General features: G+C 48.7%; 2 protein-coding genes across 2 annotated transcripts; one reads left to right on the top strand and one right to left on the bottom strand.

The window, feature by feature from the left end:
- Nucleotides 1–1,883: 1,883 nt before the first annotated feature.
- On the top strand, nt 1,884–12,823 carry LOC308436777 (uncharacterized protein C21orf58; the record flags this gene model as incomplete). Its single annotated transcript, XM_080937745.1, has 7 exons — nt 1,884–1,946; nt 2,989–3,025; nt 4,204–4,277; nt 5,102–5,260; nt 8,060–8,171; nt 12,208–12,323; nt 12,581–12,823. The coding sequence occupies 7 exons, from the start codon at nt 1,884–1,886 to the stop codon at nt 12,821–12,823; spliced, it is 804 nt and encodes a 267-aa protein (XP_080793871.1).
- Nucleotides 12,824–13,227: 404 nt separating this feature from the next.
- On the bottom strand, nt 13,228–23,738 carry YBEY (ybeY metalloendoribonuclease). The gene is made up of 5 exons (XM_080937714.1): nt 23,678–23,738; nt 23,093–23,348; nt 21,666–21,794; nt 19,470–19,538; nt 13,228–18,364 (listed from the first exon to the last, which is right to left on the bottom strand). Exons 2-5 carry the CDS (start codon nt 23,300–23,302, stop codon nt 18,278–18,280), a joined length of 495 nt encoding a protein of 164 aa, XP_080793840.1. The 5' UTR covers nt 23,303–23,348; nt 23,678–23,738; the 3' UTR covers nt 13,228–18,277.
- Nucleotides 23,739–23,753: the final 15 nt, after the last annotated feature.

Below are 23,753 nucleotides of genomic sequence, written 5' to 3'. Positions count from 1 at the left end.
TCAGAAGTGGGTGTTTTGTGCGAAGGAATGACAGAGTTGGGCTCATTAGATGAAGGGGCCAGAGAAAGAGCAAGATCAGACTTCCCAAGAACAACCAGAGCCTAGATTCATACCTGAATTTCAGGTTTTATGTATTTCAAATTTTTACAGCTCGCCTGTGCCAACATCCTCATAAAGTCCTTGGCATAGAAACTCGAGAGAAACTCTGCAAGTGTGGTGGTTCTTGGGTCTTATTTCAATTTATTTTTAGCACTAGAAGCTGTCACGGATACTCTCACAGTGGACATGGCTGCCTACCCTGTAAACATTTACTGTGCCTAGCAACTGCCTACCAAAGAGGACAGTATGGAGCAAGGACGGGGGTTGCACAACAGAGAAGCCGGTTAGCTGCTTCTAGGCCAGGGAGCCAGGGCCAGCATGGCAGGGGTAGATTTTGTTGGTATCTCCAATACCATGTGATAAGAAAAACACTAATTCCCAGGAAGCCCAGAGCCCAGTCAAACCGAGAGAAAACATCATCGATGTTCCAACTGGGCAGTGTCCTCTTACCTTATCGGCCCTGTTTAGATACATATTCCCATGTTTTGCTATCTCCCCAAGCAATGCCTTCTGGGAACAAGGAGACACTATCTCAGGGAGTCTACTTTTGCTTTCCTTGTCTATATATGTTGTTAGGGGAAGGATGAAGAGAGTGGGGGGGATATGGCCCATGGAGGTGCGGCGAGGCCTGGGGACAAGTGTGATGCCTCTGAGGGGCCCATGTTGGGAAGCCCTTCCCCCTGAGGGACCAGCCACACAACGGTATAGTACAGAATAGAGTTTATTCAGGTCATGGGAGAGTTAAGAGGGTGGTAGAGGCAGAGAGGGGGGGAAGTAGAGGAGTAGAGGCCAGCCATGAGCACGTGGGAGAGAGGGGGGGAAGGGAAAGGGAAGAGGAGGGGTAGGAGTGGGAGAGCAAGGCTGCAAGAGCACAAGAACAAGAGAGAGAGGAGGGGTCAAGCAGCTCCTTTTATAGTGTCAGGTCACTGGGGCGGAGCATACCTGGCTACTGCTGGGTAATTGAGGGGTGGAGTATACCTGGCTGTTGCTAGGTAACTGAGGGGTGGGGTTTACAGAATCCCAACATATGTCCCTCTAACTCTGTTCAGTTTGAAGCAGTTTCTAGGGTTAACTAGGTTCTGGGGCTACCTCCCCTGAGCCTACCCTGGTTGTTTCTTAGGTCCTTACATCCCATCTGGTTTAGAACATCAACCCCCATATATGACCCCCTTTTTGTCTGTGTTCTCTATGCCAGTGCATCCTCTGGCCCAGGGTCCCCTCAGGGGCTGCCCTTGACCCCTGCTCTCTCTGAAGCCTCTGCCACAAGGTCTCCTGAAACCCTCAGGAAGCTCCTGTCTCACGACCCTCCTGGATATCCAGCCTTGCTGCCTTTTTACTTTGAGGGTTCCCAGGAAGGGCAAGAGTGTCCCGGAGGCAGCAGCAAGTGAGCGGAGTGGTGTGGTGTGGGTCTAGGGCCATGGGAAGTCTTCCATGAGTCCCTGGGTAAGCCACATCTGGAGGAATGTGAAGTATGCCTCTCTGGCCTTTTACCGCCTCACTGGTCTGTGCCTGGCAACACCTGTGAGTCAGTGTTTCCAGGTAACCAATTTGGGGACACAAAGCTGAGGAAGGACTCTCAGAAGTATCCTGGCAACCCAGGACCTCCCTTCCTCACAGGCTAGCAACTGTCACAGACTCCACACAGGGAGGGACCATGCAATCTCCCATCTTGTCTTGAGGCACCATGAGCCCTGAGGGAGCTCTTTGCTGCGCATAACTAAGGGCCAAAGCACAGTGAGGACTCCAACCTCCTGCTTCTCTCCGGGCCCCTTATTTCAGTCACCATGACGTTGGACTCCTCAGTGGCGGATCAGATGACCCGACTGAGGCTACGGCTCCTGGAACAGGTAAGACGGAGCCTCCTCACTACCGTGGTTATCCGGTAGTTTCACTCAAATCTCCGACCTCTGCAAGCTGCCAGAAGACCCCACTTCCAGAGCAGACATTTTCCCTGCGTCTGGCTTCCCAAGGAACAGCTATGGCTTCTTGTTTGCTTTTCCTGTGCTGTGCAGAACCCATTGGGTTCGAGCGGTTCCCAAAGTCAGGAGGCAGGCTGTACCTACCAGCAAGTGGACTTCTAGGGCACAGCCCTCCAGAGCTCCTGCACCTTCAGGCTCCAGTGTTTAAAGGGAGACTCCTTACTGTGGAAACTGTGCCCAACTTCCTCAGAGAAAAAGCTGGTCGTGCCCAGCCTTCTCTGCCTTTGCAGCCATGTATGAAATTTGGAGTGACCCATGACCAGCATACCTTCCTGTGCACACAACTAAAGCACAGTTCCATGGCAACCCCTCTGTGTGCTCTGGCTCCATCTCTCCTCTTTGGGTTGCTCTCTATCACCAACAATGGAATCCCCAGATCAGGGCTCAGTGGCCCTGGATAGGCCCTGAGGGTCGTCTCTGCCAGGGTAGTTACTCAGTAATCTGCCTCGAGCATCTCTCTCAGGGCCTTCAGGGTAACCCTTGGGACCCATAAAAGCCCTCTTGCGCATCATCAGATCCTCTGTCTCGGTTCCCATCACCATGTGCCCGCTGGGCTCCGGTAGGGAAACACCTTGAGACCCATCAGGATACTTCGTGTTGTGCATTAGGATGCCCTACTTGTGTCTTGGCGGAGCATCCCCTTGGGTATCCCTGGGGTATCATCATCCCCTTTGGGCTTTGGATGGGGAGAGTGCATTATGTTTGAGAACATTGTCAGAGTATCCTTAAGAGAAAGGGGACCCTTGTCCCCCATCTACTCACTTTCCAAGTGCTTCTTGCCTTCCATACTTCCTTTTGGGTGCTGACCACTCCCAGGGCTTTTGGCATATCAGCTATGTAGGCAGATGGGAAGCGGGAACTCCTCTCTCCAGCCTGGAGTCAAGTCACCAACACAGCTTCTCCCTCTTAGATGCTGGAGCAGGAACGAGAGAGCATGGGCAGAGCAGGTAAGAGCCGAAAGCTGCTTGGGCTCATCCGGGGAGGAGAACGGACAGGAAGAGGGGCAGGCAGAGCAGGCCCTGGATTTGTTCTCACCTGTAAAACACCACCACACAGGCACACACACACACACACACACACACACACATACCCATGCACACATGCATGCACGCACACACACCTGCGCTGCACCGTTAGGCAGCAGACTCCTAGAGGGGCTGTATCTTATAGACAGTGAGGTCAGGTGACCTACCTCGGGTTGTTCAGTGCAGAAACTGCACCTGTTAATTCAGACTCACATTTGCTCTGGTGGCAAGGGTAGACAGGAGCTCAATCTTATCCTCCTCAGTACCTGGGACCAGAATCTAGGTTCACAGTGACATCCGAGTGAGGACCTGAGGCCAGAGGGCTGTGTCTTGTTCTTTAGAACATGGAGCATCCACGGCTATGGGTAACTCTGGCAACCCTGAGGGCAGCTGGCCAAACCTGGGTGCCTCAAAACTAGATTGAAAATGGCCACAGGACCCAGGGGACCTACACAGCACCCAATGGTCACATAGGTGCCCAAGGGTATCCCAAGTAAAGCTTCCAGAGACGCCTGCCCAGGCATCATCAAAATCCCAGCTCCAACAGGATGTCAGGGCAAGCAGACCCCTTCCAGAGATTTCTCTGGAGTAAGACCCTCTCCTTCCACCTGGTAAGCAAGCCTGTCCTTCTCTGGCCAGGCACTGGAACCAGGGCTCTGGAGGTATGGGCGGGCCTCTGGAGGAGCCAGGGCTAGGGAGGTATGGCCGGGCCTCTGGAGGAGCCAGGGCTAGGGAGGTATGGCCGGGCCTCTGGAGGAGCCAGGGCTAGGGAGGTATGGCCGGGCCTCTGGAGGACCCCTCAGTAAAGAAGTGCTGCAGCATCAAGGGTGAGCTGTTCTACTGACTTCCAATAACTAACAGGACCAAGGAAAGCCGCTAGGCTGATCTAACCAAGTCTCTCCCTCTCTCCCATAGCCCCTGCTCTCCTGCCTCAACCCTGACCCCTCCTTCTTTAGGATAGATGTTTAGGAGAGTCCTGAGCTCAGAAGCTCAAAGGCTCCAGGCTACTCTGAACCCTAGGGTCCAGGGAAGTTGGGGCACCCTGCCGGAGACTCCAGAGATATTCATATACCTCATTGATGTGTGCCTTCTTTATGCAGGACAGCAGGAAAAGCCAGACAGTGCCCTGCAGAGTGCTTTGAGGAGAAGGAAGGACCTTCTACAGAGGCTCTGGGTAGGCCCGCACCTTCTGCCAAACACGGGCTTAACTCCCCATGGGCTAACACACAGGGCAGCACTCTGTATTCACGGGGTCAGCTAGCTAATGTTTGCCAACTGAGGATGGGTAACTGAACTGTGAGCATTTAAGAGGTGAATACTCCAACCCCATCACTTCCCTGAGCAAATTAGACAACGTAAAACATCAGGTAGAGGCAGTATGTAAGCTTAGAGACGGCTTAGGTAGCCGGAAACAGAGAAGACGATGATGAGTCAAAGCCCATGCCCACAGGAAGAATCACCCAGGCTAAACTGACCACCAGCAATAAATGGCCCTGCCTAGAAACATCTACATGGGTGTTATCCCAACACTTACATGGGACAGGAGGTTTGCTCTTTCTTCAGTGAGGCAGATGCTGAAATGCATGAAGAACCATTAGATAGTTGTCTTGGAAACAATAAGGACAACCAAGCACCCAACAAGTAACTGGAAAGTGTTTAGAGAAGAGAATTTCCGAGTGTTTACCAAGGGGCACTATTGAACTTGGGGTCACAACCTGTGCCCCAAGTCCAGTCTAGCCACCCATTTGCAATAAGCCAATTAAAAGTCAAGTCAAACAGTTGAAAGCAGAACAGGGCAGTTTATTGAATATGGTCACATTGGAAAGAAAGACAAAGAGATCCTTAGTCCCAGGGACTCCACACTGAACATTTGGGTGCCATATTCCCCGGCAGGGGTGAGGCATGGGAAAACCGTGCTGGTGAGGGTCTGTTCACACAGTGAGGTCCACAGGTTGAACCAGAGCCCCGTGCTGATGGCTCTCACCCTTTTCGGAGCAGCAGCTGATGGATGAAGAGTCCCCAGCCCATGCCTGGAGGACACATGGAAGAGCCGCGGTGCCAACCCCGAACCCAGAGGTGCCTCCCATAGATGTCTTCCCTGCTGCCTCCCCATCTTTGCCCCAAGCCCCAGAGCCACCAAGGATCATCCAACACCCGGTAGGGGAGACTCTTGGGTAATGGCAACTTGTGGTGGGGTAGGAAAATTCACAGCAATGAAGAACAGCACAATGTTGCTGACAGGCCATCCGATCATGGAGACCAGAGGCATCTCTCTCCCCTCCTACCTTCCAGGGAAGCCAAAGACTCTCTCTTTCCCAGGGGTCGCCAGCAGGATGCCGGTGCTCTGGAGAGGCTCACTCTGCTAACAGAAAATAGCAGCTTCATTTGCTGTCCGTGACACCTTGGATCCTCTGGAGTTAATACATGGAGGACTGGGTTGGGGATGGTCAACTCTCAGGACAGACTCGCTTCCTAGTAGACCAGCCTAACAGCTACATTGGAAGAATTAGGGGAGTTTAGCACCACTGGTCCTTGGATTCAGAGAAGCACTGCCCTTCAGTACTTCACAGTGATCAGGGATGAGTAAGACCCTGATATAGGGACAGAGTTGCAACAGCAAAGGGTACCATTCTGAGAACTTTACCTGGTATGGCCTACACACACACAGCCTCCTTAATCACAAGCAACAGAAGGCAACAGACTTCTTGAGCAAACCATATACACATGTTACATTGTATGTATTGTTAGTGTACACATGTCTTATGGTTTCCATTGCTGTGAACAGACACCATGACCAAGGCAACTCTTTTTATTTTTAAGATTGTATTTATTTATTTTATGTATATAAGTACACTGTAGCTGTCTTCAGACACACCAGATCCCATTACAGATGGTTGTGAGCCACCATGTGGTTGCTGGGAATTGAACTCAGGACCTCTGGAAGAGCAGTCAGTGTTCTTAACCGCTGAGCCATCTCTCCAGCCCCCAAGGCAACTCTTATAAGGACAACGTTTAACTGGGGCTTCCAGTTCATTATTGTCATGGCAGGATCCAGGCGGACGTGGGGCTCAAGGAGCCAGAAGTTCTACATCTTGATCCAAAGGCAGGAAGAAAAATATTGGCTTCCAGGCAGATAGAAGGGTCTCTTCCACACAGGGTGGAGACTGAGCACATGGAGACCTCAAAGCTCGCCCACACGGTGACACACTTCCTCCAAGGCCACACCTCCTGAGAGTACCATTTCCCTTGAGTCAAATGTAGTCAAACCAGCGCAGGGCATAAGAGGTGTTTGTGGGCCTGATGCACACCACAGTGCATACATGGAAGTCAGAGAACCATACTGTGGAGTGGCTGCCATCTTTCCCCTGTTAGATGTGTTCTGGGGATCAGGCTGCTGGGCCTCCTGGCAAATACTTTTATTTGCTAAGCCACCTCACTGGTTTAAGAAAAATGTTCTAAAGCAGAGGAGGGAGGAGGCCCAGGTGAGGTCTTTGGGGCTTAGTGTGAGGTGACACAGGAACTTGAGGGGTATAGGCACAGGGGGATCTGGAAATCATGTGTCCTTTGGGCAGGGGATGTAGAAGTAGCAGAGGAAATGGATCCCACAGGATTCCTTCTGCTGGTGAGCTTTCTATACCCAAGTTCCGGGTACTCCAGCCTCTGTTCCTCCTATTGTCAGGACCATTGTAATTATTATTAATATTATTTGTACATTGGTGCTTTGCCTGCACGTCTGTCTGTGTGAGGGTTTCAGATCCCCTGGAACTGGAGTTACAGACTTTTGTGAGCTGCCATGTGGGCACTGGGAACTGAACCCAGGTCCTCTGGAAGAACAGCCAGTGCTCTTAACCACGGAGCCATCTCTCCAGCCCCACTGTGTGATTTTCAAATCTGGCTGGTCTCACTGTGTAGCCCTAGCTGACCTAGAATGCACTATATAGACCATGCTGACCTCGAATTCACAGAGAGCCTCCTGCCCCTTGCTTCCCAAGGACTGAGATTAGAAGCACGCACCACAATACCTGGAGGCCGGTTTCACGTTCTTAAATGTTTGCTGAAAAAGTAGAGGACTAATACCTTGTAATACAGGAGGATGCACATCTTGATTTTCATGAAATAGATACTTATAGGGACACATGTTGGTGCCTGTTGTTGTTTTTAACAGTAGAGCAGATGTTCAGCCGAGCCCGTGTGTGTCCCATGAGCCCAAACAATTCACTTCCTGTACTCTATAGAGAAAGCTCCCAGGTCTGGTCCAGGCCACTGACTCTGAATAGAAAGAAACAACAAGGGCCTGCCATATATGATAGAGCTGTAGTCATTAGCAAAGCTGCTAACGGTCTACAGCAGCCAAGTCACTGGAAAGAACTGTGAACACCTGACTTCCAAAAGCAGGCATCTACCCCTAGACTCCCACCACCATGAAGTCCCACTATATGTCTGTAAAGATGCATTGCAGTTAGAGGACTGGACATGTAATAGTAAATCTATTAAAGCAAAATTCACCAGGCATTTACCACCCTCCTGAAGGAAGGCAATATGAGAGACATTAAAAATACCACGCACTTGCTGGACATGGTACTATGTAACCACATCCCATACTCCAGAATCAGAGGCAGAAGAACTGCCACAAGCTCAAGGCCAGTTAGAGCCACACAGGGAAACCCCATCTCAGAAACAATCAAACCATGTCCTAATGATAACCGGATGCAAACATTTCCCTATCCAGCTGTCTATGCTCACTTACAGTGTTAACCATTAAATATCTCTTCGGATGGGTACTAGGTGGAGGGATGGGAAGATGGGTAGACAGACAGGGAGACGGATGGGATGTATGGATGGATAAATGACTGGGTAGACAGACAGATGGATGGATGGTTGGTCAAGTGAGCAAGTGGGTGGGTGAGGGATAGTTGCAAAGGCCTTGAATCTAGATAGCTAACCATCGTTTTTTAGGTCCCCCAGCCTCCTGCAACCATCATACAGCAGCTACCCCAGCAGCCGCTGATTGCACAGATTCCACCTCCTCAGGCCTTTCCCACTCAAAGATCAGGAAGCATTAAGGAAGGTGTGTATGCGTTCCATATTGATAGTGCTTTTGGGTTTTGTGGGTTTTTTTTTTTTTTTTGCGAAATTAATACTGAAAAAGAAAATATTTTCTTTAAGAACCCCAAAATTTTTATTTCTAAAAACAAAACGTGTTCAAATGCAAAGGAAAATATTGTCTAAGTAGGTGTTTTCCCAGTGAGAACATTTTCCCAAGTCGGTGGTGTTAGTAGTTAGGGTTTTACTGCTGTGAACAGATACTATGACCAAGACAAGTCTTATAAAGGACAACATTTAATTGGGGCTGGCTTACAGGTTCAGAGTTTCAGTCCATGATCGACAAGGTGGGAGCATGGCAGCATCCAGGCAGGCATGGTGCAGGAGGAGCTGAGAATTCTACATCTTTATCTAAAGGCTGCTAGAAGACTGGATTCCAGGCAGCTAGGATGAGGATCTTAAAGCCCACGCCCACAGTGACACACCTACTCCAAAAGAACCACACCTTCTCATAGTGCCACTCCCTGGGCCAAGAATATTCAAACCATAACATTAGGCATTTTCCCAGTGATATACAATGTAAACATCTCTCCACCCTAGAGAACCAGTAACAGACAGAAGTAACAGTACCACCAAAGGTCAAGCTTAGTGAACCAATAAGTTTACTGAGGCTTCTTAGAGAAGCCAGGACAACCAAAAGGCTCCCGGATCAAGTCCCACCCCAAGGAGGGTACTGACTCATTAAGCTGGAACCACAGAGCTCTCTGCAAATCAACAAGTCAGAGTCTCTTCTGTGTAGCTTGGCTGCTCTGAACCCCTCAGCAGCCTTTACTGCTTGTGTGACTCTAGGGAAGGAAAGACTTTATTTATCTGTTAGTAGGTTCCAAAGACTTCCTGAGACTTGTGAGTTGGTTGCTTCCTGCTACCTCGGAGCTTTAATCTGTTGGAGGGTTTTTATTTCTTTTTTTTATTATTTTTTATTTTTTGGAGTTAACAGAACTTGATACCCTTTCCGGAGACTGGGATTGTAGGAGCAGATAACCAATAGGTTTTCCTGGCAAACAGAAATGCACTTTACTAGGTTTCTGAGCAGTGCTGAGTTGTTTAGCATCCTGGGTTAAACTGGGACAGCTCAGCCCACACTGTCCTTTCAGGGGCTTAGGATCCGACATTTCCTAAGCAATGGCTTTTTCTCTCTTTACCTCACTGCCACTGCGACACAGTGCCTGACAGGAAGTACCCTGAGGAGTGCAGGGCATCAGCTTCAGCTCATAGTTCCAATGGACACTCCATCATGATGAGGAATGTACTGTGGGAGAGTGTGAGGTGGCCACATCGTATCTGTCCTCCACAGGAAGCAGGACCCTCCCTTGGCATGGTGGCACCCACATCTGGGGTGAGCCTTCCATGTCAGTTAAGACAGTCCAGAAACTCCCTCAGATATGCCCAGAGGGTTTACTCCCTGGTGACCCTACTATATCCTGCCATTTTACATTAATCATAGCAAAAGGCAAATGACTGCCTTACATAAGCAGTATTTAGGGGTTCAGATGGTGTGCCCTCGTGCAACAGCAAGTGTCCACAGTGTGTGTCCTTTCTCCAGGGTGTGAGAGAACCTGAGGGTGGGGGTGGAGAGAGGAGGGACACACACCAGTGTAAAGGAGAATGGGAGAGACAGAGAGATACAAAGAAACAGAGAGAAAGAGAAAGACACACTCAGAGATGATAGAGAAGACAGAGAAGCAAAGAAACAGAGAAAGACACACAGTTAATCATAGACAAGACAAAGAGATACAGAGAAACAGAAAGACACACCCAGAGATGATAGAGAAGACAGAGAAGAAGAGAAATAGGAGGCAAGGGTAGAAAGTAGAGAAACAGAAAGGGAGAGACAGAAGTCCAAACAGGGCAGTGCTTCCTAAGCAATTTTCAAAAAGAATTTGTGTCTGAATGTTTTGCCTGCTGTGTTCATGCATTGCTCTTAGCAGCCAGCAGAGGGCGCCATGGTGATAACAAACTCAATAATAATCCATTCACTCTCTGAAAATGGAGGGTATATGAAAAAGCAAATAGGGCTGGAGAGATGGCTCAGTGGTTAAGAGCACTGACTGCTCTTCCAGAGGTCCTCAGTTCAATTCCCAGCAACCACATGGTGGCTCACAACCATAATAATTCCTTCATAATCAAACCCAAATAGTTAAAGTTCTAGAACAGAATTCAGAAGCCTCGTAGGAGCCATTACTTTGTCCCCAGCATTATATAACCCAGCTGTGGTGATACATCTGCAGTCCCAGTCCATGGGTTCTAGAAGCAAGAGATTCAAAAGTTCAGGGACATCCTTGGCTACATAGTGAGTTTAAGGTCAACCTGGGCTATGTGAGGTCTCATCTCAGGAAAAAAAAAAAAAAAGCAAAACATCAAAACCAATAGCTTGGCTGAGCAGTACACACCTTTGATCTCAGGCCTGGAGAGGCAGAAGCAAGGCTGAGCTCTAGAAGTTCCAGGACAGCCAGGGCTACATAGAAAGATCCTGTCTCAAAACAAGACAGGGGGCACCCGGATTATTTGTTAGATTTCAATGGTGTGAATTAAATGACACTGTTGTACTACAAAGTATTAAAAAAACATTTCATTTTTTTATTCTTATGTGTAAGCATGCTGTTTGCATATATGTATGTTCATCATGCCTGGTGCCCAGGGGGGACACAAGAGGGCATCAGATCCTCTGGAACTGGAGTTACAGATGTTTGTGAATGGCCATGTGTGTGCTGGAACCAAAGCAGGGCTCCTCTGCAAGATCAGCAAAGTGCTAACCACTGAACCATCTTTCCGGTCCTACAAAGTATTTTCAATACCTGATCATACAGCTTCTAAAATACTGCATATCTTGAAAGTCCCCCCACCACAGTCCCTGTAGCCATGACTTTTTTTGCCTTCTTTTTTTAAAAGATTTATTTGTTTATTATATATAAGTACACTGTACCTGTTCTCAGACACTACCAGAAAAGGGCATCAGATCCCATTACAGATGGTTGTGAGCCACCATGTGGTTGCTGGGATTTGAACTCAGGACCTCTGGAAAAGCAGTCAGTGCTCTTAACCACTGAGCCATCTCTTCAGGACCCCCCCCCCCTTTTTTGCTTTCTTAATTTGACACGTTTGAGTATGTAACTGGAGTCATGTGATTGCTGTCTTTCTGTGACTATCTTAGTCTGGTTAATAATATACTGTACCTAGGGCCCATTCACAAAGTAACCAGTGACAAAGTGAATGAGACGGCGGAGAATGGGTGACCACATTTGGTCTCATACCTAGTTGTCTGGTATTAGCAGAAAGCCCAAAAGCTTGACTCAGCCGAACCCTCCCTTTTGGGGCACCTCCACTCCCGCTGCTGGGAGAAGCCTTGCCTGAAGCTCCTGGAGTCTTCTTCTGACTGGGACGGTACTTGTCCTCTTGACTCTGTCTCAAAATGGAGTTGCAGCAAACGTCTGGCTCCTGGGGCCTGGCCTGTGCCAACCAGTTCCCAGTGCTTCAGTTTGAGTCCTTCTGATAGGTTGGGCTTGGTTGTTTCACTGAGAAGGTAGCCCTGGGGGTGTGTTGCTTTGGGGGGCGGTTGACAAGGGTCCCAGCACTGTTTCCAGAGTTTAGCTGATGTGGGAAAAAACGACATTTGTCCATTACACTGTCAGACACCAGAAAGTCGTCAGGTACTTGTGTTGGTGAGTGTTCAACAGGCCGGAACTACAGCAACAAAGCCCCCTGGTGACCTAAAACCAGCTTACTGGAGGCCAGACCCGGAAATCCAGGGCTGGGTAGGGCTCTCCTCCCTGGGATACTGGGAAAGTCTCCTCTGCTTCTTCCTATTCCCTGCGATCTCCCTTGTTCTCCCTCATCTCTCATCTCTCATCTTCCCTTTTAATAAAAGCAGACACATTGGCCAGGATGCTATCCCCGATCTCAGGCGCCACTCCCGTTTTTTTTGTTTGTTTGTTTGTTTGCTTTTTAAGGAATGGAATGAGCGGTTAACGTACGAACAAGTAAGTACCCGACTCTCCTTTTAGACATGGTGGAGATGATGCTGATGCAGAACGCGCAGATGCACCAGATCCTCATGCAGAACATGATGCTCAAAGCCCTGCCACCCGGGCCCACAATGCCGCGCGCTGCTGCCCTCCAGGTAGGTTTGGCTGCTGAAATGGAGCCAGTGGCTGGGGGAGGGGTTTGCTTCGGAGAACCCGTACAAGGACGTCAAAGGTTTGTGGTGAAGGCAATGTTTGCCAGTCCGCTGCATGAGGGACAGGGAATGCATCTGGGGCCCAGAGAGCTCTAAGCCCAGGTAGGACTCCCAACACATTCTGTTGCCTTTCCTATCACTTTGGGCCCAGGCCCAGGGAAAGGATGCTGAAGTTCTGATCTGGCTGTGTACCCTACCAGGACCAACGATGGACGCACCATGGAGTCCCGAGAGCAGAAAAGCAGAAGCCACCCCCAGTTCACCACCACCACCACTATGCGCCCACCACCCCGCTGCAGGCTGCCGCCACGGCTGGCGCCCCTTCCAGTTATGCCGGGTGGCCTCCAGTGGTTGCAGCCACTGCGCTCCCACACGCAGCCAGCTTCTTGCCCACTGTGAGCCACCTGACTGAGCCATCGACCTCCCGACCTAGCTACCCTTAGCACGCAAGTGTGGAGGGGAGAGAGTTAGTGTCTTGCCACAGGTAAGCGGAAAGATGGGCCTGGTCGCCTCTCTTCACTGCATGCCAGAGAGCACATGCACCCTACGGTCAGGCCAACGCGCTGTGGCTGAAAGAGCCAGAAAAAAAAATTCAGTCCAACATGGGGTTGCAGGTGTCAGCCCCAGGCACCAGGTCACGTGGATCTCTGTCACCCTCTGAGAAAGTTATGTGTTAATTTTTTTTAAGATTTATTTATTTAATGTTTATGAGTACACACTATTGTTCCCTTCAGACCCACCAGAAGAGGGCATCAGATCCCATTACAGATGGTTGGGAGCCACCATGTGGTTGCTGGGATTTGAACTCAGGACCTCTGGAAGAGCAGTCAGTGCTCTCAACCGCTGAGCCATCTCTCCAGCCCCCATGTGTTAAATTTTTTGACAGCTCAGCATGACTGGTCTCATAGGGTGTTTGTCCCTGAGAGCTACAATGAAAAATATGCGCTGCTTTTCCAGGCGTCAGACCATTCGTGTGTCTCAGGAAGCATCATGACCTTGCCAACCTTGGCTGCTCTTCAGAGTCATCTGGGAACACTAGGTGAAGGAATGCCTCACCCAGGCGGAATACAAACATTTCATTGTGAAGGACAAAAAAAAAAAAAAAAAAAAAACCAAACCAAACAAAACAAAAACCAAAACCAAACAAACAAACAAACAAAAACCCCAACAACTCAAGATCGAAATAGATCTGAACAGTCACACACACACACTTGACATCCCTCTGGAAGGCTGGAATAAGAGTCAAATGGAGATTGGAGATGTAGCTCAGACAGTCTGCTGAACACGGGTGAGGCTCAACACTATACCCTTGATGGGTTACAGACGCCCACACAAGAAGCAAGGGGAAGTTCGATTTTTGTACCTGGGGAAGACGTGTTAGCCAAACCTGGAGTGACCACTTCATTTTAATGTGAAATAAGCAAGAATTTGTGATGTGACTTCAGCTAAAATATACCGGGCCAACAGGATTGTTCAGCAGGTAGAGCTTGTTGTGGCTGATATGTAGATGAGGGCAGGCACAAGATAAGGCAAGGCCTGTGATTGGTCGGTGCAAAGGATAGGCGGGGACAGAGTTTTGGAAAGGCAGAGAAGAGAGGGAGAAGCCAAGATAGAGGAGGACAAGGATGAGCCACCCCCGTGTGGCTTTAGATAGCCACAGGTAGCTATGAATATCTTACAAGGGATGGAATATTTTCGGACAGTTTGTCTTATCGAGGTGGGCAGTTTATATCATATCAATCGGATCTGAGTTTTTTACTGTGTGGGCGTTTTGTGGAGCGAGAATTCACTGATACATATCTGATTGATAAATTACAAGTTTCTGGAGCTTTGATTTTTGTCGGGCTAGTGGGAACTGTGACAATAGTGGCAGAGAATGTGAGCAGAGTTCAAGGCAGAGAGCCAGCGGGAGAGGTCGGCCACAGGGGCGGGGAGACCACCAGGGACAGAGAATAGCTGGGGTAGCATGGCATGGTGCACGGGTGGAGGTGGGGGCCACCAACTTCTGTAGGTTGTCCTCCGACCTCCAGTGTGCATGGGGTGTGCCTGGATGCCAGCCCCCATGACTGGTTAAATGGAATTAAAAGTAAAATAAGGAACTGGGCATAGTGATGCACATCTTTAGTCCCAGCACTCTCGAGGCAGAGGCTGGCAGGCCTCTAGTTCAAGACCAGCCTGGTCTCCATAGTTAGTTCCATGCCAGCTAGAGTTGCACAGAGAAACCCTGTCTCTAAAAACAAGAAAGGGCTGGAGAGGTGGCTGGGTGGCTAAGCGTTAGGAGCACTTGTTCTTGCAGAGAACCAAGGTTCAAGTCACAGAACCACTCAGCAATTCACAACTATCTGGAACTCCAGCCCCAGGATACTCAATGTCCTCTTCTGACCTCCAAGGGCATCATGCGTGCACATTGATACACATAAACACATATAGGCAAGACACTCATATGCAGAACATTTTATAGTTCATGTTACAAACTTAACCTTAAGCAAATGAAAGATTACTATAATTCTTTATATTTAAAAAAAGACAAGTAGAATGTAGTGTTTGGTTTCCGGCCCTGGGACAAGGGGCAGAGGTGCATATTTTGCATTGCAAAGAAGACCCAGTCATCCAGCATCCCTCAGTCCCTACCTTGTATACCTCAAACCTTGACTTCTCTAGTCCATGATTGGGCTGCCCTTCCCCCACAGGCTCCTCCCTATATAATCCAGACATTTTGGTCTCCCAGCTCTTCTCTCTATGCATGCTCTTTCTCTCCCCCATCCCCTCTCTTCTGTCCCATAGCAACTTCCCTGGCCTTCTTCCTTGGGGCCAGTGAACTCCCCTGCCCCCCCACAAAAAAACCCCTGCGGTTTCCAAAATGTATATTTTAATCTGGTTTGAATTGACTCATTTCACCAGCAGAAAAATAACTTACCATGTAGCACTCCAGTGATTCCCAGCTAATAGGGAGACTGAGGCAGGAGAATTACAAGTTTGAGGCCAGCCTTAGCAACAACTCAGTGAGGTGCTGTCTCAAAGTATTAAGAGGACCTTGGCTGTTAATGGAAAAGCACTTAGCTAGTGTGCTTGAAAGCCCGGGTTCAATCCTATACCACAAAAAAATCATAAATCTTTCCAAATAAAAGATGAAGCCAGGCCTGGCTGTGCACCTCCAGAACTCAGGAGGCAGAGGCAAATGGATCTCTTAGTGTGGGGCATGTCCAGTCTACAGAGGCTTCTAGGACAGACCACACTGCTGAATAGAGACCCACCTCAAAAAAGACAAAAACAAACAAAACCATTAAAATAACAAAAAAGTTAGGCCAGCCAGTAAGTCTGCAATCAGAAGTCAGAGGCAGGTGGAGCTCAGAGGTCAAGTTCAAGGTCAGCCTGGTCTGCTTAGTATTTGGCCACACTGGGCTGCAGAGTAAGACCCTCATCTTTAAAACCAAACAAAAAGGAGTCAGACGGGATCATCCAAGTCTAGTCCCAGCAGCAGGCAAGCTGAAGCAGAAGGATGGCAGTCTGTGGCCAGCCTGGGCTCAAAATCAACAACAGGACCAAATGGGAAAAGCACACGTATATGAGTTCTTCTCTACCCGATGGGCCGAGGTGGAGATGGAACAGAGAAAGTGATCATCTGACCCTCCCGGAGTGAACAAACGGCATGTGCATCTACCGTACTTACAGGGCAACACGAGCGTGGGAACCTCACACCTGGGTCTTGTTATTTTTAAGTTTTTCATTTGCTAAGTTCCTCACCAAAAAGCTGGTCTCTGGTCTCTATTGTACCAAAAAGCTGGTCTCTGGTCTCTATTTTAGAATCCCTGAAAACCTACAGATCAGAGGCAAGAGGACTTAGGGTTGCCAGTTAGCCCCTTGTAGACCTTCCCTGTGACAGATCTGGCTTCCACACGGTGAAGACAGTGAAGTGATGTCCTTATGGAGAAACAAGCCAATGCCACACACTCAAGGGATCTTCCTGGCGATTCTAATGCTTCCCAAAGAACTGTCTTTCAGTGCACCCCCGGGGGGGGGGTGATTCCAGAGAAACTTGGTTTTGTTAAAAGCACCAGTTATAACGCTCACACAAGTTCCTTTCTCTCTGATGTTTCTAACTAGATTTTCCTCTCATACAATTATTAATCTGATAGAAGGATATTTGGCAGATGTCATGGATGTCCTGGTGATGCTGGGCTAACACGGAGGAAGTAAACCTGGGAGCACCCTGGTTCTATGAGCACCACCTGGGGGGTGGGGAGTGCACACGGACCACCCAGTCTTCCTAGTTCCTTTCAAGCCTGCTGTTTGAGGATCATGTGTGGAAGACTGAAGAGTTTGAGCAGGCCCTGTAGTGGGCTTAGGGGTCCCCAGTGACTGGGGTAAAAGCTTCTTCTGGCCACACCCCTTAGCAGCGATGATAGGGACCGAGAGCTGTTGTGCACAGCTGTACCCCGAGAAGATGCTCAGTGGGCCCCAGAGAGTTTAAAGACGACCCAAGTGTGTGAGCAGCCAATCCACGGAGTTCGTGTAACTCTTATCGAGATCACAGGCCCTTCTCAGAAGTGAGGGACTGAACTCAGAATCAACTACATACCACGTACCAAGTAAGCCTGAAGGATCGCCTCCTGGAGTCCTGACAGTGTGGCCGGGCTCAGACACGGCTGCTGGCCAAACCGCAGGTTTAGGGCAGCAGAGCAACAGGCTGGAATGTGGTATTGGGCTTGCCGAGTAAGACGAGGCCCTGGATTCCATCCCTAGCGCTGCACAACCAAACCAAACCAAAACATAGCAAAAAACAGCAACAACAAAACAAAACAAGACCACCCACCAAACCTAACCAGAAATGCCAAGCAGAGAAAAGGGGAGGCAGATAAATCTACGACACAGACACAGAAGTGATCATTTTTTTAAAGACAATGAAGCAGTTATAGTGCTGAGAAGGGAACAAGCTGGTGGAAGCGTATATGAGGTGTGGGGGATACACCCGGCAGAGGGGCCAGGAAACCCTATCTAAGTTCGAGGTCACTGGCTACATGTTGGGTAGATGAGCGATCCAGATTTGAATAGGCATTCAACTTGTACAGTAGAGCTAGACTTCCGGGTCAACCAGAATTCCATCTTCCGGGACTAGAGCAGAATTATACCTCTAACAGCCAATAGGGGGAGCCCCAGTGACAGGACCACGGTGGCCCACAGGATGTTATCGGGAAGGCAAGCCTGACCACCTGAGTTCCATTTCTGGGACTCATATAATGGAGAGAGACATCTCCCGCCAGCTGTCCTCTGACTCCCACATGCACGCTGTGGGAAATGTGCACTCACACGTGTGCACTCACACATGCACACACACACACACACACACACCAAACAAAATAAATACAATCTAAAACAATTTAGAACGGCAACACAGATGGGGGACACATCTGAATCTCTGGCCCCAGGAGACAAGAGCTATGGGTCAGTGGCTGTCTTGTGGTGTTTACAGCCAACAGCTTAAGAAAGGCAAAAGCAAGGTTCAGGTCACAGAGTTCCTGAGGGTAGGGGTGGGAACCTTGTCCTTGGGAGTCTGCTAGTCTGCAGGCTCCTTAGAATAGATTTCAGTGTTCTGGCATGTTCCTCCTACTTTAGGAAGACAGAGCAAGTTCATCCAGACTCTACAGTTAGAAGAAACCCAAAGAAACAAAAGAGCGTCCATGTTTCTTCCCTTAGAAGGATCTATTCTGCTTACGACAGTCTGCACAGCCTCCTAATCAGAGCGAGGGTCAACAGGCACTTCCTTGGTATTTCTGAATCCAATGTTCACTCACAGAATGAAGCTGTAGTGTGGGCTGATATCCTCCAGGACAGCGTGACCAGCAGAGATGCACCGTGGAGGGACAGGACTCTGACCAAGTTCTCAGAGCCTTGAGGTATCAGTAGAGTCCCCTGCTCAGGGGCTGGAGCCTGGCTCCTGTGTAGCGGCTCAGTTCCTCCAGCACCAACTTCTCCTGGCTGTACATCTGGAACACAGCAGCACACAAGCTGATATGAGGGGATTCTGGGGACCCTTGTCTCGAGTCAGCATCCTCCCAGAGTTCACCTCCTTCGGAAGCTTCCCCAGCCCCCCCCGAGGCTCCCCACAAGTCTATCAGCAGCACCTGAGCAGAGACCCAAAGAGCTGTGGAAGGACAGGAGATGTATCAGGGGTGGGATCCCCAAGGATGGGGGAGAAGCTGGGGTACACACAGGACCCAGGGAAGTGTGGGGGCAGTGAGGGAGTGGCCATAGAAAGGGCTGGCGGAAGCAGAACAAGATGGGGGTCTACTTTTAATTGAAAAAAATAAGTTCATTCATGGGTGCTGGGGAAATGCTCAGCAGTTGAGAGCACTCACTGTTCTTACAGATCACCTGGGTTTGATTCCCAGCACCCACATCAGGAAGCTCACAACCACCCTTCTGTTGTGGCCTCTACAGACAACCAGCACACACACAGTGCCCATAAACTCACAAAGGTACGCACTCACAAACAGAAAATCCTAAAAAGAGTAAACAAATTTGGGGCTGGAGAGATGGCTCAGTGGTTAAGAGCACTGACTGCTCTTCCAGAGGTCCTGAGTTCAATTCCCAGCAACCACATGGTGGCTCACAACCATCTGTGATGGGATCAGATGCCCTCTTCTGGTGTGTCTGAAGACAGTGACAGTGTACTCATATACATAAAAAAAAAAAAAAGTTCATTCTAAGCAATAGACTAGTACCTACAAACATAACCCAAGCCTATTGAAGAACTCAGTGGGCTTTATAAGTGGTACCCATCAGCTGTTAGAGGAGACAAACCACTCCTTAATATTACTTGTTGCCAATTGATGGGATCCCCATCGACAATAGCTAGCATTTAGGGAATTTAACTTTTCATCTGTCTGTCCAGGTGACTTTCAGGAGAGAAGTATCATGAGCCAGATCCTTCAAAACAAGACCTCGCCTTCTCAAGCAGGATAGATGGAGGCTGAGGTTCCTGCCTCTTGCCAAGGAGTGTGCATGGGGGTTGGGAGGCTGGGCTGGGAAGCAGCCTAGGGATTAGGGTTGTATCTGCGGGTAGCACATAGCCCCCTGCACCCCTCCTACCTTTTGCCACTTGGCCTTGGAGCTGTGGGTGAAGCCCAGCAGGTGACAGAGTCCATGGGTGGCTGTCACCTGTTGGAGTAATTGAGAAGTCAGCTCAGGGGATGACCTACCAGAAAGCTGCCCCTTCAGGGTCACAAAGCACCCTTGTAAAACTGAGCTGTCCAATCCCAGGACACTGGGGCAGGATACACAGTTGCTGCACTTGGCAAGAGTTAAAGCACCTCAGTTGTCTCCTGTCTAGGCAAGTGCTATCAGTGAGCCACATCCCAACCTTGGTCACCTCCCCTCTAAATCAGAAAAATTCACCCAGTTCACATAATTAGAGTGGAGCAACCCTGTTTGGGATTGGGCCCAGGTAAAGAGAGCCAACTGTCCCTGGTACGGCAGTATTGGGAATTCAATGAGAATTAAGCAGGGGTTAGCTCGTGGTTGTAGTCTCATAGATCTAGAAGCATTGACTGAACCAAAGAGTTCTGTGTATGATCACACAGACATCCTTGAGGCCAGGACATCTGCAAAACACCCGATACAGTTGCTGGGTAGAGAACTTGGGTTCTTTGGAAGAACAGTGGCTCCTATTAACCCCTGAGCCATCCCTCTAGCCTGAGCCTATATTGCTTAAAAAAAAAATGTTAAGCAGCAAGAGAGGCTAAACACAAGAAAGGGGAAGCTGGGAGCAGGGCTTTCTCTAAGAGAGAAGAAAAGAGCCAGGGATGCAGGCTTAGCCCTGGAAAGTGAAGCCTTGTGATTGTGGCCTAAAACAGGGCATCTGTGCAGTGGTATAGTGATCAGGGGAGACAGGATACGATTCGAGGTGGGTGGAGGCAGAGGCTGGATGTGGGGGATCAGTGTGGCCTGCTTCTAACTGCAGACAGGATCGGGCTTAGCCCACAGAAGAGGGGATAGAACATAGTCTGGAGGAGGGGACTGAAGGTCTAGAGCAGGTCTGAAGAAGCCAGAGCTAATGAAGAGCCGGCATACTGTCCAGCTTTGGCCAACCAGAACATTAAGGTTTATAGAGAGGACTACTGCAAACCAAGCTAAGGTTATCTCAAGCAATCTCTAGCTCCTTCTAGTAACCATTGACTACCAACCTTGCTATCGACCCTAATAACCTCATGCTGTGCAGACCACCTCTTGGACAGTATCGTTAGTCTGACACACTTCTAGCCTCCAACCATCCCTAAAGCCCAGGACACGTAGCAGTCACATGGAAAACCTGCAGAGTTGCCACCACCGACAGGCATCCCGTCTACCTGATGTCTACACTGACGTCACCGGTAACTGCACTGACTTGTGCCTTTCTTTTGTCCTAGGACTATGAACGTTCACACAACCCCTTCCGTGTTGTAACTTATCATCCCTAGTAACCCAAATCTGTTCTTTGGCCTCAGTAGCCACCCCTTTTTAGCTCAGGATAAACTACTTTCTTATTCCCTTTAAAGCAGCACTGTTATTTTATGTTAACAGGCAGTGGTGCTGCCGGCTCTGGACCACTTCCTTCACAACAGAGAGTTACAACTTCCCCCTCCTTACAGCAGGGGCCTTACTACCTAAATAAAGGGCACAGTCAAAAAAAGTCAAGGCCAAGCCCTTAACTCTGGGTCACCTCAAGGGCCTGCTTTGGGTTGTTCTTAAATTCTAGGAGGCTCACAGACACCGAGGAGGCTGTGGCTGTTCTGCCAAAGTGGAGTGCATCTATTAACCGACAGCACATCATTTCTCTTGTCAGAGCTTCGCCTTCCCCACACCAAACAAGAAGCCAATCCAGCATATTTCAGTGAGGGAAACAATGTTGTCATTTCTAGAGAGAAAAGCTGGAGAGGCCCCTGGGAACTCCCAGGCTTTTCCCCCCAGTGTGTTCTTCCCTCAAGCCTGTCTCTGCTTTTAACTTCACCTCAGCAGCAGGGCTAAAAGATAGCTCAGTGGTTAGGAGCACTGACTGCTCTTTCAGAGGCCCTGAGTTCAAATCCCAGCAACCACACGGTGGCTCACAACCATCTGTAATGGGATCTGATGCCCTCTTCCGGTATCACTGAAGACAGTGACAGTGCATTTATATTATAATAAAGGAAAAAGTTCTCCTCAGCAATACAAATGGCACATGTTGCGCACATGTACACGGGACTCTCCTCCTTAGCCCTCTCTACGGTTGAGGTTTGCTGGTGAGTGTATGTGGCTTTGCACCCCACTCACCGTCAGAACATCATAGTAATCCTCACTTTCTTTGCAATGTTGAAAGATATACTCCACTCCTAGGAAAATATCTCCCAAGTTATAATCATCCGGTGCGTGTGGCTGAGGAAATTCACCTGCTTTCAGATCCTGCAAAAGAGAAAACAAACTAGGAGGCCTTGGCAAACAGTGGCTGCATTACAAGGTCTTGGCTCACTTGTTTGGCAGAGGACACAGGACTCCTGACCACAGGAGGCTTCATCATATTATCTACCCCCCTCCCTTTAAGTTCCTTTCAAAATCCACATTCGATATGTTTGAATTGGCATACAAACACTCTTTCCCACTCGTCTGCCCACCATTTTTTCTTGTTATCAATAAGGCGAACACTTGAACACATTCTTACACTGCACCTTCTTCACTGTTTGCATTTATTTCTGTAGGCTTGACACCGGTGGATTACGGCATAGCCACGTTTCAGTCTTTTGAAGCGCTATTTACTATCAAAACTCATGTCCCAAGAGGATTACTTTTATTTATGCTGCTAACAATGGGGCAATCTATTTAGACAATGTGGTTATGTATAGCTATTGCAAGGGAATTGAAAATGCCTACCAGTTTTTACTTTTCTGTCCAAGCATTCACTACTGAGGTACTACACTTAAAACTGGAGAGGCTCAGGCTACAGGGATGGCTCAGCAGTTAAGAGCACTGACTGCTCTTCCAGAGGTCCTGAGTTCAATTCCCAGCAACCACATGGTGGCTCATAACCATCTGTAATAGGATCTGATGCCCTCTTCTGGTGTGACTGAAGACAGCTACAGTGTAGTTGCACATATAAAGTTAATAAATCTTTATAAATAAATAAACTGTGGAGGCCCTTATTTGAATTCCCAGATGGCACTGAGTTAGTCAGTATGGTCCCTGCATAGAGGGATTGTGACAGTTAGGGACAGACATACTTAATGACTTAATGGGTATAGATCAGGTTGCTTCAATTTTGTTTTATATGCTTGTTTTTGAGATAGAGGTATTTTTGTTTGTTTGTTTTTGAGACCCAGTGTCTCTGTGTAGCCTTGGCTGTGCTGTAAATTCCTTGTAAGACCAGGATGGCTTTGAACTTAGTGATCTGCCTATGTATGCCTCCCAAGCACTAGGACTACAGGCGTCTGCCACCTCCACAGCCCACGCAGCTTCTGGATGTGGCCCTTGTCTGGCCTTGTACTAACCAGGCAGATCAAGGATGGCTTTGAACTCACAAAGATATGATTGTCTCTTCGTCCTGAATAGATGGGATTAAAGGCATGCACAGTCACACCAGGCTACACTTCAATGCTCTTTCAGAAAATTTCAAAATCAAAGATAACCATATTTGTAATATAATAAACAGGAACTAATCTGGAAGGAAAGTAGGCAGTATGAGAACATATATATATATATATATTTACCTCATGAAATGGGAAAGAAAGCACATCAGTTGGGACATTTTTATCCCTGTAGATCCTATTAATGTTCTGAATATTCTTGTTGTCAACACAGATGATCCCCAGGTCAAATTTCTTCACTCCTAAAATACTCCTGACTAAATCCATCTTCCTGCGAAGTGGCATTCTTCTGATGGGGACCACCCGCTGCAGATTTTTAATCACCAAACTCATTTCAGGAAGAACACCCAGCCCTTTAAGAAAAATGGTTGGAAGGAACCTGTGGTTAAAGTTCGAGAAAAGACTCATAAGTATTGGAAAATGATACATTATGTAAAAATACACAGGCGCTCACAATAAAACAACTTTATTTGGTGGAATTTACTTGGAGGCAATTCTAAGGAAAATTACATTCACCATAGGAAACGAATAAACAGGGTAGACTGAGCACAATGTGCAGAATAAGGTTTGGGACGGTTGCAATGATGTAGGACCACGTGAGAAAATGGGGTCGCTGTGGGTCCAGCATCTCAGGGCACTCAGGTGGGAAGATGCACGTATGAACTAGGTGCTTCCACGCCTCATGAGGACGAATCGCTGTCCACTTACCGAAGTAAATGGTGAAGTAGTCCGGGAGCAGAGCGAGCCGCCTGCCGGAAGCTCAACAGCAGCACACCCCAGCGAG

Source organism: Micromys minutus, assembly GCF_963924665.1.
Source record: "Micromys minutus genome assembly, chromosome: 25".
NCBI lineage: Eukaryota > Metazoa > Chordata > Mammalia > Rodentia > Muridae > Micromys > Micromys minutus.
The sequence above is the reverse complement of the archived record's forward strand: the minus strand, read 5'-3'. Positions and strand labels throughout refer to the sequence as shown.